We start from the raw sequence: 17742 nt of genomic DNA on the forward strand, positions 1-17742 counted from the left end.
GTGGCTAGCTGCGGGGCGTCTGTTTCCATTACAAAAAAAATTGGCTGTGGTTTAGCTAAGGTTAAGCCTGGATATCTCGAAGCGAAAAGCCAACTTCCAAGCTACCACTTCTGGATCGGTGTTTCTGCGCCGTCCGACTGTTGCTTCTTCTTCTCCTTCCATGGCGGGTGTCTGCGCCTGTTCTATGGGCAAGCGCGCCTTATATACCCCTGCTTTGAAATGCGCGCTGCGCACGGCTGTGGCGAGAGGTCAGATGCTGAACAGAGGGTCTTTCTCTTTGACTAAAGGTGCCCTACATGAGGCACACACCCTACCCATGGTTTCACTCAACTGAACAGATGCTAAGCTCAATGTCTGCCATCACTTACTGGCTTAAGATCCCACAAATGGGGTGGTCTTTCACAAACGTCACACATGTGCCGAACGGATTGTTCACAAAGTCTGCCATAAAGACCTTGGTCGCACTGGCACTTCTGCCTGTTTCTGCGCCGTCCGACTGTTGCTTCTTCTTTTCCTTCCATGGCGAGTGTCTGCGCCGTGCGTGACGTCACTCGGTTTCACGCATGCGCAGAAGTGTCAGATCTGTAGTGTGGCTCACGCGAAGCGCAGTGTTGACTAGCCTAGTGAAGCTTTTCGCTTCAAAACCTGTGGGTTGTGGTGGCATGCTGTGGTTTGAACCCACTGTACTTGTGTAGGGGGCTGTTCAGACGTGGATGGATTATCATAGAGGAGAAGCAGCAGTGAATTGCAGCAGTGTATGCTTCTCCTGCCCTGTGTGCAGGCGATGCGTGACTTCCGCAGCATGTTCCCCGAGATGGAGCCCGTGGTGATCGAGGCGGTGCTGCGGGCCAACGGGGGCGGGGTGGATGCCAGCATCGACCAGCTGCTGGCCATGGCCACGGACAACGACAACGAGCGGCTGCGCACCGAGCTGGAGGCCACGGAGAACGCCGAGGCACCCCCGCACTACTCCCCACCACCGGCCGCCCCCACCCCGCCCCCCTCCTACCAGCAGGCCACGTGCGCTGCCGCTGCTGCTGCTGCTGCTGTGGCCACTACCCAGGGGCAAGTGTTATGCTCTCTTTTCATCTCTGGGTCGAATCACTTATTTATTTATTTACTTCATATACCCTCAGGGCCATTGTCATTGGAGAGGGGAGTGGTTACAGGAAAAAAACAAAACACAACAATGCAATAAACGAAATGGGGCTATTGTCAAAAAAGTTCAAAAAAGATGCCAGCAGTGCAAGAAGTGTGAGCCACGGCTTCGGGAGATAAAGATTCTGGGCAGGAGTGGAGATATGAAGGCTTGGGAGCTTTTGGAACCGTTCCGCATTAAAAAGAAGGGATTAGATTGTGTTAGTGATACTTCGGTCCGCCTTTTCAAGACTGAGATATCTTATCTTGAACGGTTTTGTTGATGCTTTTTTGTACCGGTTTTTTGCATATGCCTCAAATTTTCTATATATTTGCTGGCTTTGCAGTAAATAAACTCAGATGAAGTTAGCGCACGTCCTGTGTCAGTATTTCTTGTATACGTCTTGCTGTAGCGCTATTACCATTTCTGTCTCAAACTAATCATACAATGTTAGCTAAGGCACTCTTTAAAAGCTGGTAATCTTTGATGGTTGCTGTTGGTGCGGAAAGGTGATTCCACTCTGCTGCTGTTCGAGGTAAAAGTGACTGAAAGAAAGCGTTAGTTCTGCAAAATGGGACACCAACTTTGTAGGCACAATCTGATCTTGATGATAGGTGATGCGGGGGAGAGATGAATTCACTGCACAGGTGTGGATGATGAAAGATCTTATGGAATAGGCAGGTGCAAAACATTTTGTGACGTGATGCTAAGGATGGCAGATTAAGGTTTGATTTCATTGAAGATATGCTAGCGGTCCTGTTATAGTTGGTGAGAATGAAGTGGGCTGCGTTATGTGGGACCATTTCTAGTGAATGAGTAAGGTTTTCATGATGAGGGTCCCAGATGGATGCGGCACATTCTACTTTTGGACGTATTAATGTCTTGTACAATAGCAGTTTGAGGGATGAAGGAGCGAAGTTGTGGCGCATGTAACTTGGAGCATGTGTGTGCTCAGTCCTGACTGCCCTCACAAAGGGACAATGTCTGCCTGTTATAGAATCCAGCCAATTGGGGAAATGTTAGGTGACCTGAAGGTTCTGGAAAAGTCGCAGAATTGTCTGGCCTGCTGCTTCCTCCTGGCAGCCTCTGCTCTCAGAGTCCGTGGCAAGGCAAACGATAGGTCCATCTTGAAGTAGCGCGAAACACAGGACGTAGTGGAAGAAACAAGAGACGACACGAGCGTAACTAACAACTGGGAGGGTTAGCTTCCTTTAGACTAGCTTCCAGGGACAGGTTCAGAGGCTGAGGGACGCTGGTTACCCGGATGTGGCTCTGGCTCAAATATCCGAGAGGATATTGACTAGGGGTGATAGTCTAGCAAAACAAAAAGACGGCACGCTTACAAGAACCGTAGGGATTCCGTACGTACATGGAATCTCACACCGTTTGAATAAGGTAGGGTCGAGATTTGGGGTGAAAGTGGTTTTTACAGCGAAGAATAAGCTGAGCAGAGTCCGCAGTGCAGTAAGGAAGAAGATCGAGTGCCGGGACGACCACGCAAGGTACGAATGCACAGTTTCCCACAAAAAAACCACTGGTCGTTTCCAAAAAGAAAAGAAAAAAAAATGAGTTGTTAGATTGCGCTCGTGTCGTCGCTTCTTTCTTCCGCTACGTCCTGTGTTTTGTGCTGCTTTAAGATGAATCCGTTTCAACTTGCCCAGTTTTCTGTTCTCGCAAATGATAATTGATTAATGCCATGATTGGCATGGCCTAATCTACCCTTGGGCCCCTTAATTCCCAGATGCTTCCAGTCTGGACTGCTGGGAGCATGGCAGCTGCCATGTCACTGGCCTTGGGCAGCTGGTTATAGGCAGTGGCACATGTTCGCCCGGTGCCTTTTTTTACTGCACTAAGGTCTCCTCCACTCACGGATTTCGCCAATCTTGTGTGTGAAGCCTGCTTGACCTTGAAAACCAAGCCTTGAACCAGAACCAAAGCAGTAGTGAACGTAATTTTCGTGTCACCTAACAGTGCTCAGTCGTCCATCATTTTTTTCCTCTCTTCATGATGCGATGGGCCCTCAGGCCATGCCTTGCAGCCCTGATGGGTCTTACCTGTGCAGTGGGTGAAGTCACTGGCGTCCCAGGTTCCCAGTGGGCAGGCGTCATGCAAAACTCTTCCCCCAGGCAGCACTAGTGCAGTTGTGACTCGTGAAGAACCACGTTGGTAGCTGCAGGTACAACTGGTAGTTGACTGTATGGTTGATACTGTCTAGTTTTAACGCCACAGCATTAATGGCCCCGTGTCACAGAAAAGCCAATTTCATCATCAGTGGCATTGGCCGTGAGCGAAAAATCCCAGATGCATTAATTAATAAATAAAATCGAATAGGAAATTGGCCGAGTTGGGGAATTGAACCAGGGCCTCTGGAGTGTGAGGCAAGCGTGCCAGTTCGATGTCGATGGTTAGGAATGAATAAAGGCACGTCTAGTGACTAGGGATGTTGTCTTAGAATGTTGTTTGAGAGACATATACTCTGGTGTCCATTCCTTTGGGGGGCACACCAAGATATGAGTATTTCCTTTCCTTAAAACCAATTTTCATTTCATTTTCCTTCTACAGGAGGGGGGGGTTCAGGTGTCTGAGAAATTGTTGTTTCCTTAAAACCAATTTTCATTTCATATTCCTTCCCTTACTGCGTGGTTCGGGTGTCCACTGAGATATGAGACAGGCGTTATTTCCTTTACTTTGGGCAAGGGGTTGTGCTCAACAGTGATGACATTCTGTTCTGTGGACTCCTTAGCAACGCTACAACACACTGTCCTGTTTCACTCTTAAAGACTAAGCTGAAATGTCCTCCAAATTTTTTGATAGTAGCTCAAACTTAATTTAGTGTACAGTGAAACCCTGTTAATACATTGTTCACGGGGATGCAGGAAAAGTATGCGCTATCCGGTAATACAGCTTAACCAACTGGTACAAATTTGCTATTATTGACGATCCGAAAGAAGAAAAATTCAGGCACAGTGAAATTCCCACAAATACACATATGTAGGTGCACTTTATTTGTTTAATGTCGACCAGCAGTCGGTCATTTTCAGTTGCTGCCGTGGCGTCTGTGCGGCACACCAGCAGTCTCAACATCGATGAGACGGGGGGCAAGCTTTTCCTTGAGGCCCATCTTCTTGGCAAACGCCCTCATAACTGCCATTGTTTGAGCAGCTTCCGCCACAGTAGTGATGCGATGTCACATCAGTGGTTACCATCAAGGGTGCAAGTATGCTAAGCAGGACAGTCTTGCACACTGTACACTACCAAGTTAGCCCTTCTCTTCACCAGCCATCACCTTATTGTGTGGTGGGCGGCGATTGTTAGACGTGGGCGGCCAGGCGGACTGGCGAGCGGCAAAACCACCACCACCCACCATGGGAGAGATCCCTGGAATACGCCCATTGATGTGTGTGATTTCCCAATGCCCTTGTGTGTCCCACAGAATGTTGCAGAAATTTTGCTTGGAACTTGAGGAGTATAAAGGGACACTAAGGTGGAATACTAAGTCAAGCTACTCTACATTGCTGGGCTAGCATCGCGCGATAGCAAATATATAATTGTTACAGGTAGCAGAGCACTGAATGGCAAGAAAATTGTATAAAAGCGTGCAGAAGTGAAGCACACAGGGCTCCACCACTTGTGGATACCAGCAACTACGCCTTGGCCTCTATGGTTTGGTCGATTTTTTAAAATATTTTTAAATGCATGGTGCGAGAGGTTGGTACCCATATGAGGTACGTTCCAAGATAATCTCTCTCGGAGAATTTAGAGGCGCATGGAAATACTGCTCTGTTTTAGTGAATTATGGCACAGCATACATTGTTTCTCTTCTGAAAAGAACCCAGTAGTCTGAAGCCACATGCTTTAGGTGATGGGCTCCAAGACAGAATATCACTGTTGCTATAGTGAGTCAGAAATAGCTGTTCACTACCAATCCATCAGCACCACTTCATATAGAGGATGAATGTTGTTGTCATTGCCTAGCCACTGATGTGCACAGCGCAGAGAACGAGATGCGCGTGACTGCGAAAGAGAGAAACCAAAGATAAGCCTGCAACAGATTCATCAGGATACCAGGGAAGAAACACTAATGAATATGCATTAGCTGCAGTACGAGAAGTGGTGAAATTTATTCCCAATTGGGACTGCAGGAGAACGAAATATTCTTTCCTCCCATGACGAACAGACAAGCACAGCATACGCTCCTTGTACACCGTTGTATGATTACAAATAATCTCAGGTTGTTTCCGAAACGACAAGCACACCACAAAATGCACTCAGACAGGGCGCTATATGCATTGCATCATTCGCAACTTTGGGAATTGTCGGATTTGTTCTCTCACATTACTCATGAAGAAAGAGATGTGCGCTGATGCAAACGGACCGATGCCGAGAGGCAGCAGGTTCTTTTTTCCTGACTTCTTTTATTTCGAGATTATTACTAATTGCCTAGCACTGGCCAGTGCCAGGCAAGTAATAATCGTGAAATAAATGAAACTTCAGGAAGTCCTTTTTATCCACTGTAGGGATGTAGGTTCAGTGCCAGGCTGTGTTTTCCACTCCTGTTCTTTAATTTAATAACCACTGACACGCACGAACGCTGAACTGCTTGGGCTCAGTGCATAAACAAGTCCAACAACAAATCTTCGCTTTCCCCTCCCCACACAGTCACCAGTGAAAACAACAATGAGAGCATATTCAAAGCCGTACAGTAAACTAATTCATCGCTCGCAAAGACCACACTGTTGACAGGTCGCACTGAAGCCTCAGATCACTCCGCTGCCTTGCTGTGTGGTTTGTTTGGTCAATACCAGCATCCTGGTGATGTCCACATGTGCACGAGACACTGATTCATCAATGACAGAACTTACAGTGCTGGTGGGCTGTGCCTGAACACGGAATAATACCAAACGTGAGAGCACTGATACATGTCAGGAACTGCGATCCAGCCTGAGATGTACAGGCGCGGACAGAAGTAAACAGAACACGCAACTGTCTTCGAATATTTTTCATGCGTCACCTAATCGAAATTTCCAGCAGTGGTGCGCACATGCTGGTAGCAAAGGTTGGTGGGCTTTCTTGTAGACAAACAACGCTTCTTCATTACCAATGGAGAAAGCGTGATTGCATCTCGAATGCAATAGCGTGCTCCGATTACTTATGGCCATGCCTGTGCCAGCTGTCAGAGCAGTTGGCAGGTGTCATGTCACATAACGCTGGCTTGGTATTCTCACTCTGGTCGGCTCGAACAGCGACATCATAAAAATGACATCGACGTGAAAAAATTCCATGGGCAGTTTGAATGGGGAAAGATTTTGGGAATCTAATTTGCTCTTTTCTCGGGAAGATGGCCACCTTTCTGCTTAGAAAAAATGTTGCCAGTTTGCCCTCTCAAGGGGAGATGTTGGTCTTAAAAAAAAAATTTTTATTATTAGTGATAGTATAATGGAATTGGTTTGGTTTGGTTTATGGGGTTTAACGTCCCAAAGCGACTCGGGCTACGAGGGACGCCGCAGTGAAGGGCTCCGGAAATTTCAACCACTTGGGTTTTTTTTACGTACACCGACATCGCACAGTACATGGGCCTGTAGCATAATAATAGAATTGGGTGTGTGTGTATGTAGTTGTTCCTCCTGTTTTCAGAAATTCAGTTAGTTTCAGCATATCTGACATTAGTTCCCATGTTATGGAAAAATAACTGAAGCCTAGTTGGCTGATTTTTGCAGTTCTATGCTACTGCAGTTGCTTGTGTGAATGGCTGGGGGTGCTGATTTCTGTTTTTCATATTTTTTTCCTTTTCTGTTTTGATGAGAGTGGTCTCTGCATTGTTGTTAGTGTGGTGTAATCTATCGATTCAGACCAACTTTAATTTGTCGTCATTTGTCTTCAAGTTCGAAAATGTCATTTTCTTTTTATCACCTTGTAAACTTCTTCTTGTTTTCTTTCCTTCTATAAGGTAGGTCAGTGAACTTTGTGTTGCTTCATAGATAAGTTTGTGTAAAATATAGCATAAAGTTTGGGCAGTTCTAGCTGCTTAATTTGCTGAAGTAAAGAACCACAAAGCTAGTGAAAAAGAGCATTTCTGTGCCAAATCGGGCAAATATTAGAAAATGTTTATGTTGATGTTTATGGGGGTTTAACGTCCCAAAGCAGCTCAGTCTATGAGAGATACCGTAGTGGAGGGCTTCAGAAATTTCGACCAGCTGGGATTCTTTAATGTGCACTGACATCGCACAGTACACAGGTGCCTAGTATTTCACGTCGATCAAAATTCGACCGCCGCGCCCGGGATCGAACCCATGTCTTTCAGCTCAGCAGCTGAGTGCGTGCCATAACCACTCAGCCACTACGGTGGCTATTAGAAAAAAGCATCAATTAAAGAAATCGGAAACAACAGCTATGTGGACCATAGGTCACTCATTGATTTGCTGTAAAATTTTCGAGACACCTCGTCACAACATGTTTTAATTAAGGCTACTTGATGCGTTAAAGGTGGTGCTGCCACCGTAGGGTGCTCAGTGTGGAGTTAAAAGCCTGCATCCAGGAAAGTAGCTCCACCTTGAGACCGTGCGGAGGTGTGGGCAGAATGAGCAATTTATGCGGCACGTACATTTGTCACTTGTGGATGCCTGGAAAGGTTGGATGGTCCTTGGATTTGTTGACACTTACCTGTGGCCATGGGTGACTACTCCAGTCGCTGGGGGCTGAAGTCGTCCTTGTCATTGCTTGGAGGGCAAATGTGCTGCTTGCTGGGGCCCGGAGTCCTTGCCTGCCATGCTGCTTGGAGGTTGACTTGGCCTGAAAACTTGGCAATTTCTGCATCTCTTGAGTCAGCTCTTTGTTGGTGTCGCCGGGTGTCTTCCAGTCGTCTGTATCTTTCTGTTGAGATGCAAGTGATGCAGTATTGTGTCCAACTGTCAAGTCAAGTTAATCCTTGCGAGTCATCCTCTGTACTAGTCCTGGAGCTTCAAAGTCACTGGGTCCTCCAATCTCATTGGGAAAAACTGCATTTCCCATCTCCACAGTTTGTCCATGGGGAACGCACCTAAGGTGCATGCGTACCTTTTGATCCTTGCTAACCATCAGCAGTGTCTCCACTGCTTTGCGATTTCGTCGTGTTGACAATCATGGAACGATAATGAGTGTTGCTGAAGCTTCCAAAGGAAACCGAATGCCAGGGTCATTGCGCTCAGTCCCCGGAAGTTGTGTGGGCAACACTTAAAGGTGCAGTGGAGAGGAATCTGAACTCGTCTCTTTGCTGCGGGAACTCAATCTGCACGTTCCAAGCATTCTTAGAAACTTTGACTTATTGCCTTGTGTGGCCGATTTCCCTAATTAAATCGGATTAACGTCTGGCTCCCGCCTTTATATTTTTAATTCTCCGCATACGGTGGGAGGAGTCGACCAACTCATGGAATGCCTTTCAGGCAGTCGTGTGCCGACTTTGCTTTCATTTTATTTTGTTTCTTTTAGGTTTCTGTGAATAAATTAGTCTAGTCAGAGACTACATTGCTGAAAATTAGGCCCACGGAAATAAAAATACGTGCGGACTCTTTGCTTTCGTCGATGACTACGTATCACTCTGCTGATGGCAGAGCGACAAGCCGCCACAGGACTGGGTGAAAGGTTGGTCAACTCCTCCCACCGTTTGCGGGGAATTAGGTGACAAAAAAAAAAAGTCGGGAGCCCGACGTTAATCCGATATAAATTAGGGAAATGGGCCGCACAGGGCAATAGTTCGAAGTTTCCAGGAACGCTTGGAATGTGTAGATGAAGTTCCAGTGGTAAAAATATGAGTGTAGATTCCTCTTCAGTGCACCTTTAAGCAGTGCCACTGTGCACAGTGTGCTTTCACTGCCGCCTGTTCCCACTGTGGTGGCTCACCTTCCTGGAGCTGGGGCAGCAGGCACCCCTGAAGAAAAGCGAAGTCTCGCAGTTGTGGTCGGGGTGTGGCATTCTTCTTTCCTCCCCGTGAAGAAGGGTGTCCCCTGGTGGTGCAGGGGGTCGGTCCCTCCCTCTCTGGAGGAGGTGCGTGCCTGGAAGCCACCCCTGCTGGGGCCCCTGCCGCCTGGGTTCCTGCGGCTTGGCCGGCCCCACCCCAGGCCCAGCAGCCCTCCTCCTCCCCCAACACAGGTGGTTGCCCCACTTCTGGGCCACTTTCAGGGAGGGCATGCACTCTGCCCCACCAGCCTTCCCCTGGGGTGTGCCTTGTGGCCCATAGCATGCAGCATAGCATGCATAGCATAGCATGTATTAAGGGAGTAATCACTCATTGACATCCACCCGAGCGCAGCCATACGGCTACAGAGGAAAGCTATACAGCTTTCTCAGAAACTGTTGGTAGAGCGACTGCTCCGGTGAAGCGGTGGTCCCAGGTTCGATCCCCGGACCAGGACGAATTTTTCTTTAACTACGAAGTTTCTGAGAAAGCTGTATAGCTTTCCTTTGTAGCCTTATGGCTCCGCTCGGGTGGGTGTCAACGAGTAATTACTCCCTTATTGCAAATCTACTCCACCTAGGGGGATTCGCCTAAACATTTGACCATAGCATAGCATGCATAGCATGCAGGAGCAGCAGCCATATGTCACCATGTAGAAGTTGACCCCCTGTATAAGTTGGTTCCCCCAGCATGCAGCCCTCGCTTGAGAGAGAAAAAAACCTCCCTGCACCCCTGGCTGGTCAGAGAAGAAGCATGTGTCAGGGTGTTCTTTTGCGTGTACTTCCTCACGGTGCCATCCTGCCTCACCTTCCTTTCCCCACATTTCATGGGCCCTTCCTTGGGTGCTCTCCATGGGACAGCGCATGTCATGGCATGTGCAGCTCATGCATGACACACCATGTTCGTTTTATTGAGGTCCCACTTCAATGTGTACGTACACTCCACAATGTTTGCCTGTTTTTTTGTTTTCTTTTTTTACTTCTGAGTGCTTATATCTTCGTGTGTATTTGTATGAAATATTTATTTATTTATTACAGGCCCTGGACCAGGCATTGAGTGATGGGGATGGGTTGAATGAATTGGCTAACCCTCTTTCAAAGGAATTGGGAAGAACAGGGGATGTGAATTTGGAAATGGGGGAAATTTGCATGCATGCATGTTGAATTAAGCATTTTGTTTCCAATCCAGTCACCAGAGGACTGGTATATGCAGTTAGTGGTGAAATTGGCAGCTGTACTGTCAGCACTACATGCCAGCTAGCAGTCTTGAGGTGAAGTTAGAGTGGCTTTGGGAAATTTTTGAAAAGCAGTCACAGTCATTACCAGGGTTACACCTAAACTAGATTCTTCTCAGTTATTTTGTAGTTTTATGTGGTGCATATGTTTCTTGGTAGAGGTGTGCGAATATCAAATTTTTAGTCACGAACCAAGTCAAGTAGTTCTGAATATGAATGCTGGTCGGTCACATTAAAAACAAGTGCTTTTGCACAAAACAAACATGTATTGTGCACATTTTTCTTTTACTCCTCATGAGTGCCGAATCTATTCCGTAAGACCTGCCAGACATTGAATAAGGAAGCGGGAATGATGCTGTACTCAGAGTAATAAACATTTTTCAGACATAACCTGGGTGCCATTCTGTTGATAGCAAATGGTGTCAAATTAAAATAAAAAAAGTCTGATATGGCAGTTAGACCTGATGCTTAGATAACAAAAATAGATGTTGGCATGATATGTTGCTATTGCAGAGGCACGGTGCAGCACATCAAAATGCAACAGGATGGAGAATGGCAGATAGGGCTAAAGTGCGAATGGGATGGTCCTTTTCATACTTCATTGTGATGCCTGAAGACAGGTGCTGGATACGAAGGTTTCAACAGATCTCGTGTTCTCAGCGAGGCTTAGGCTTTGCATATCGGTACGACCCTGCTGGAAACCGTGCGGTTGCTCCGAATTCCGTTGTAGTCTGAAGGTGTGGAAACGAAACTGTGCCACGCTGTGCGAGATACAGTTACTTGGGCTTACTCCAAGGTATTATTTCTAACGCCGGCTTTGTGCAGTGAGAAAATGTTCACTATGAAACAAAGCCTGAGTAATTACTCCCTTATTATGAAACGAAGTCTGCGGGTTGGTCCGTATTCTGGCTTGCTCTGTCTCTTATTGTCAACGCCCGATCATCTTATTCCCCGCTGTATTTATAGCCAGCCACAGTAGCTCCTGATGGCTGTTAGCTGCTTGATGCAAGGCCTGGCATTAGGGCACTTGCAGCATGTTGGCAGTTCTGTGAGTAGAGAAAAAAATAATTGACCTAACAAGTGCAACTTGCAGTGACTGAAAAGTGCCGTTGAGAAATGCCACGATGTTTACATGCATGCTGAGATCAACAGGAAACTTTGTCATTTTTGAATGTTTTCGGGGTTGTAATGCTAGCAATGGCAAAAAAAATAAAAATTTTTTCCGATACGTTTCTAATAGCTGTTTCTTTTCACAGCTGTGTTCTGTGGAAAAGCGCCTGTCTTTAGTCTCAGGTAGTTATTGTCAAAATTGCCGATTGGGCTAGTTGGTGGGACATGATTTGAAATGACCAGTGCGAAAATAGACGGAGACAAGAGAAGAAACACTCACAACAGGACGGGCACTGACTAACAGCCATTTATTTTTGAGGAAAGCCCAGCACAATATATGCCAAAAACCACGTGACAGTCGAGGGGCCAAAGATTACAACCTAAAGCACAGTCATCAAAGTGCAGCCGGGACAAAAATGAACCGGCTATTGTGCTGATATTCAAAATTATTTGAAAATATTCACTTTGTTCCTCAACCAGTTTTTATCTTTACATTTGGTTTGCAACCAAAGTCTTGATACTCGCACGCCTCTGCAAAGTACCGCTGTCGACATTTTCTTTCATGCTACCGTGTAATGATGGAAAGATGCGTGAACGAGCATGTGTTTGTGGTGTCGGCAGGGCGAGCAGCAGCAGCAGCAGCTGAGTGTGCTGCAGCAGCGCATGGCGGAGAATGCGCGGCAGCAGCGCCACCTGTCTGGGGCGGAGGCGCAGCTGCTGGAGGACGAGCGCATGGCCATCCTGCTGCAGAACCAGGAGTTTGTGCGGCAGCTGCAGAGCAACCGCGACTTCATCCGCACCCTCAACCAGGGTGAGAGCACCAAGGCAGCTGCTGCTGCTGCATCTCTGCATGTTCTTCTTCTTCTTCTTCCCTGCAGACATCCAGAGCCAGGAGATGGAACGCAGCGCCGGCGGCCTGGTCCCCGACGATGGTGCGTGCTCCTTTGGCAGTTTGACTTGCACACTCTCAGCAGTGTACGCGGGAAGGCTGAGGGGTAGCTACGTGTACTAGTGTAGAGGTGCAAACTGCTCCATCATTTTCTCATCCAAAAAAAAAAGAAAGCTGAATTTCATAAAGGTGCACTGAAGAGGAATCTGAAGTCGTATTTTTGCCTCTGAAACCCTATCTACACATTCCTAGCATTCTCGGAAACTTCGAATTATTGCCCTGTGCAGCCGATTTCCCTCATTTAAATTGAATTCACGTTGGGCTCTCACCTTTTTTTTAATTCCCTGCATACGGTGGGAGGAGTTGACCAACCTTTCAGCCAGTCTTGTGGCGGCTTGCCGCTCTGCCATCGGCGGAGAGATACGTAGTGATCGGCGAAAGCAAATAGTCTATGCGTATTTTTATTTCCGTGGGCTTAATTTGCAGCTTTGATCTATTTATTCACGCAAACCTAGAAGAAACAAAATTTCCACCCTTCCCACCCATACATCGTCGGAAAAAAAAAAGAAATGGCAAAATGAAATTCAGAGATCTAACACGAAGGTGGTCAACGTAAAAGCGAAATGTGCAGCCAGTACTGGTAATGCAAACACATCCTGTGAATTCCTGTACATTTTTGTTTTGGAGTGCCTGTCAGGCTGGAAGAGATGGAAATTAAGGCACATGGGGTTGATCAGCGGCTCTTGCAAGCCATTGCGTTTTTCTGCGGTTACAAAGATTGAGGATGCATGACATGGCAAGCGTCTGAGGCTTATATAAGCTTTAGGTGGGCAAATGTTTTCAAAGTTGTAGCAACAGTTCTACCTGTGTGGGTCATCCAGGTCTATGGGTAGATGTAAACTTTCCATTGAGATATAAGAGAAAAACGCTGTACATTTATTTATTTATTTAATACTGCAGAGCCACTTGACTCCAAGCAGGAGTGAGCACAGATACAAATAAAAAACAAGATATGCACGAGCGTCATGCAAGAGCAATCAGATGATGCGAAAAAAGAAGCCACAAAGACGAGGGCTTCACGTACAGAAGGCTGTCAAATTATCAACAAACATTTTTACATTTGGACTGTTCACTACACGCTTTGGCCATTCATTCCACACTGTAATCGATTTGACAAAAAATGATTGTTGAAATGTATTAGAGTATGCACGAAATTCTTGCAGCATTTTTCCATGGTTATAACGCGTACTTGCTCGTGAAACAGGAGTAATATAATCATGGGGGTTTATTCTAATCAGATTATTATATATTAGGTACAAAAATTTCAACCTTGCTTCAGTGCGCCTTGTCTGAAGAGATTCTAGACCAATAGAATTGATCATAGCCGTTACGCTATCTGTTTGTATCTATTGCAAATGCAATTGCAATTGGATTAGATAATAGGCATGCATGTATGAACATAATATTAATGCCAAACAGCTAGATGTCAGTATAAGTGCTAAGGTGGCAAAACACTGTGACACCAAAGAACAGCGGTGAGTCTAGTGAGAAGAAACAGCAGTAGACTGCCCCTGAGGTGCAAAGCTACCTTGAGTGCAGGAAGCTGCCCAGGCGCCTAGGTTTAGTGAGTTTCCAAGTGAGCACCTTGCTGCACATGCTGGAGCTAATGAAAGAGCGAGACGCGACAGTGAAACAGTGTGCTGCAGTACAATGGCGTGACTGAGTAGACAGTGTAGAAAAGTTGCTGGAGGTGGCTTTTAACCCTTTCAATCGCCTTTTTGTTTTGACTGAAATCAATTATTTTTTTCACCTAAGTAATATATTTAGGCCTCAAGAAAGGGAATTTGTTAGTTTTCGAATGTGAAAGACCAGCAGGTAGGTTTTTACAATGATGTGGAGAATTCCGTACAGTGTTAGATTTGTTAGAAATAATAGCATCCAAATGTTCTCGTGTGTCAGGTAAACACCCCAGGGATCGTGGAATGAATTTGTGTTTCGAAGATTCACATCACATTCGAAATTGAGCAAAACCAATCGATGTTTTCACTCACGGCAAAATATGTCTGCACAAAAACGGTGGACAAAGTGCTACCTAGCTCACTCTTATGTGGAATATTATTCACTGCATTTGCTACATGGTACCAAGAAATAACTCATTTGCAACAAGAAGGGTGCTCAATTTGGCTGAAATAATGAAATCACTGTTAAGTGCTCCAGTTTCTCAGAAAAAGCTGTGTTTGCTGCTTACGCAATTGTGTACAAAGCGCCTGAAAGGGATAATAAGAGCGGGCATCAATGTGGCATGCATGATTGGCAAGTGAAAAAACCTGGATAAGGAGGAGTGGACCTGAAGCAGTACCATTGCACTGGATTGGTGTGGTGCTGCCCTGGGATTTCACTCATGGCATTCTTAGTCATGAGTGTTCAGGGGCATACTGTGGCTTGTGATGGTGTCAGCCACAGTGTTTGAATAATCTCCTGACCAGGGAACCTCTTGTTGCTTCACATGCCTTCCGCTTCTTCAGTCTCCAGAAGAGGAAAGGATCTGTCTTGTAATGCACTGTCTCTGAGAGCAGTGCAGCATCTCACCTCATCTTCCTTCTCGTGGTCCAGGGCGGCCTGCTGATGCTGGGGCAGAGGATGAGCCCTGGGCCAGCCTGCCCCACACGGAGGAGACAGACGCAGCCTTCCGCGAGCGGCTCAAAAACATGGGCAAAGGTACGAGCATCCACCTCGCATTCGGGAGGTGCTGGGTCCAATCCTCGATGTCGCCGTGTGCCCAAACCGGTTTTCCAGTGGGTACAAGACTTCCCCCGGCCTGGTGCTCGGCTCTTCTGGGGCGAAATGCATGGGGAAAAGGTCTTGGGTCAAACTGCTGACAGCATTACTAATGGAAAGTGACACTGTTTATGGCTCTTGTCACCAGCCTGACTACGACCACTTCAGGAGAAAGGCCTCTCGCATATCTCTCCAATTAACTCTGTCCTGTGGCAACTTCGGCCACGTTATCCCCACAGACTAATCTCATCTCATCCGCCCACCTCACACGCTGCCATCCCTTGCTACGCTTGCCATTGTTTGGAATCCAGACTGTTACCCGTAACGGCCATTAGTTGTATCGCCTTCACACTGCATGCCTTGCCCATGCCCATTTTTCCATCCTGTTACCAACTAGGATCCCCGAAGTGTCAAATGCCAATTCATGACACTGAGCACTCTTCATGGCTGTGAACCCAGCAGTTGTTAGCACATTGGCATCACACGCATTGAACGCTCCTTTTGCTATGCTTATTTGGCGAGACATGGCGACACATTCGCCATGGCGCAAAGCAGTAGGGAAGGAAAACGGGTTAGAGACCCATAGCACAGAGAGGCCAGCAGAAATAGTGAGCACAGCGTAGGGCAGCGGGAGGGACTTGCGGCGCAGGAAAGTGCAGGCCGGCGTGAAGAGAACAACGTCATCACAAACAGAGTCACAAGAGATGCTTACAAGCGCAGTGGAGCTGGGAGGAAGGACGATGTCTTCGGTGACGACGGCTTTAGCGCAGGGAACAGAAGGAGCAGCATCTGGCGAGACATCGAGAAAAGCGGAGAACCCAACTTCTGCGCGAGCGCAGTCGATGACAGCTTCGTGACACGACAGGAAATCCCACCCTAAAATTAAAGAATGCGAGCAAGAAGGCAGCACGACGAACTCGATGGAGTATAGTGTGTCCTGGATTCAAACTCGAGCGGTGCATGCTGCTAACGGCCTAATCGGTTGTGCGCTGGCCGGGCGCAGCGTGAGTCCAGAAACTGGCGTCTTATCTTTCTTTAAAGAAGTACATAACTTTTCGTCCATCACCGAAATCGCTGCACCGGTGGCTATCAGAGCCATTGCAGACACGCCCTCAACAAAAACATCAATAAGGTTCGCAGGTGATTGATCAGGTCTTCGAAATTTCGACGGGGGCGCAGTTCTTGCCTCCGGAATTGCGGTGCCTAGTTTTCCTGCTGAGGAGAATTAGGGCAACGTCGCATGGGGGAGATAGAGCGGTGTCGTGGCGAAGGGGAGCGGCGGCTGGAGAGGGCTGAAGGATCAGGGGAGAAAGGACGACTTGGCGTTTGGTCGACAGGCTCAGAATATTAACGGGTTGGAGGCCAGTACCCCGAAGATTGCGCGCGTGGTGCTGGCGCTTGGAGATGGCGACGACAGTAGCGCGTGACGTGGCCAGCCACTCCGCAAGTGTAGTATACAGGACGGTTGTCACTTGTGCGCCACGGATTGCTTGCTCATCGAGCTGGTAGCAAGGAAGGTGCCGACGCTTCCACAGGCACGTACATTGTAGGATAGGATGACGGTGGGGGCTGTACTAGCTTCGTTTTGAAGGCTGCCCATGTTCAGATGTCTCCCTCATGGTTCCGATACCAGAGGTTAGCGACCCCCGTTAGATAAAAAATTGCGTTGTTCAACTTCATATCGTCGTCCCATCTATTGTACAGGCTCACTCGTTCGTATGACGCGAGCCAGTCTTCCACGTCATTCTCATGGGCTCCGCTGAAGATAGCTGGATCTCGCTGGCGAAGGGAGGCGGCGCATATCAGAGCTGGGCCCGCTTGCATAGATTGATGTTGGACGTCTTCTGGCCTTTCAAGCGTGGGAAGAGTACGGCTACGCAGCTCCACGATGGATATTTTTACCCGGCGACTCCACCAAATGTAAGATGGGTACTGGGATGGTTAGGGGTACTGAGCGCCGGCGGTCCGTAGACAGAGAGGTCGAGCAGCGAGAGCACACACACAAAGCAATGGTAATGCCGCTCAATACAACGGTCAGAAGTTCGTTGTCGTCTTCGCCTGAATAGGAACTTCTTCCTCGTTACACTTTGTGTATAGAAACTTAGTGGTCAGTGACCGCAGTGGCGGCAGAAAGTTAGGTGGGCGGATGAGATTGAGAAGTTCGCGGGGATACGTTGGGCGGAACTGGCAAAGGACAGGGTTAATGGTAGAGACATGAGAGAAGCCTTTGCCCTGCAGTGGGTGTAGTCAGGCTGGTCATCATGAATCAATGGCTCGTGCATTGATTTTTAGTCGGCAGACTCAAGTTCTGTGCTCTACAGTGCCTAAATGTGCTGCCCAAGTTTTGTGCTCCAGTATCTGATTTTTCTGGCATACCATGTTTACCCAGCTCTAATGCACATATATCTATCTTCACAAAAATGGAGATTTCATGCCCCTTACAATCAGACATGATAAACTGAAATCACTCCAGGAGCAACCACAGTGCCATCACACTTGTTGTTGACTGTTAAGCCTCTTTGCGTTTTTATTATTAGGTTTTCGCTGTTTGCCTCATCATCGTTCATTGTGTAAGGTACATATTTGCTCTTCAAAACCGAGAGTGGGTGTCTGTCAAGGTTCGTCTCTGTGACAGCATAGAGGGTGATTTGGTGTGTGGCAAA

The 17742-nt window shown here is 47.3% G+C and overlaps 1 protein-coding gene across 6 annotated transcripts in view; it reads left to right on the forward strand.

Annotated features, from left to right (window-relative positions):
• Positions 1 to 17742, forward strand: part of LOC149325856 (CUE domain-containing protein 1) — a 55754-nt gene that overhangs the window by 16204 nt on the left and 21808 nt on the right. For 4 of the 6 annotated variants that reach the window (XM_089562621.1, XM_089562616.1, XM_089562617.1 and 1 more), the window contains 5 exons: positions 782 to 1065; positions 9130 to 9265; positions 12034 to 12223; positions 12291 to 12344; positions 14915 to 15019. In XM_089562621.1, the coding sequence (XP_089418747.1) occupies positions 782 to 1065; positions 9130 to 9265; positions 12034 to 12223; positions 12291 to 12344; positions 14915 to 15019 (769 nt within the window). The remainder of the gene's footprint in view (positions 1 to 781; positions 1066 to 9129; positions 9266 to 12033; positions 12224 to 12290; positions 12345 to 14914; positions 15020 to 17742) is intronic. The other 2 variants (XM_089562618.1, XM_089562622.1) reach the window with 2 other exon arrangements.

Source organism: Amblyomma mixtum, chromosome 10, assembly GCF_055824585.1.
Source record: "Amblyomma mixtum isolate Tamu chromosome 10, ASM5582458v1, whole genome shotgun sequence".
NCBI lineage: Eukaryota > Metazoa > Arthropoda > Arachnida > Ixodida > Ixodidae > Amblyomma > Amblyomma mixtum.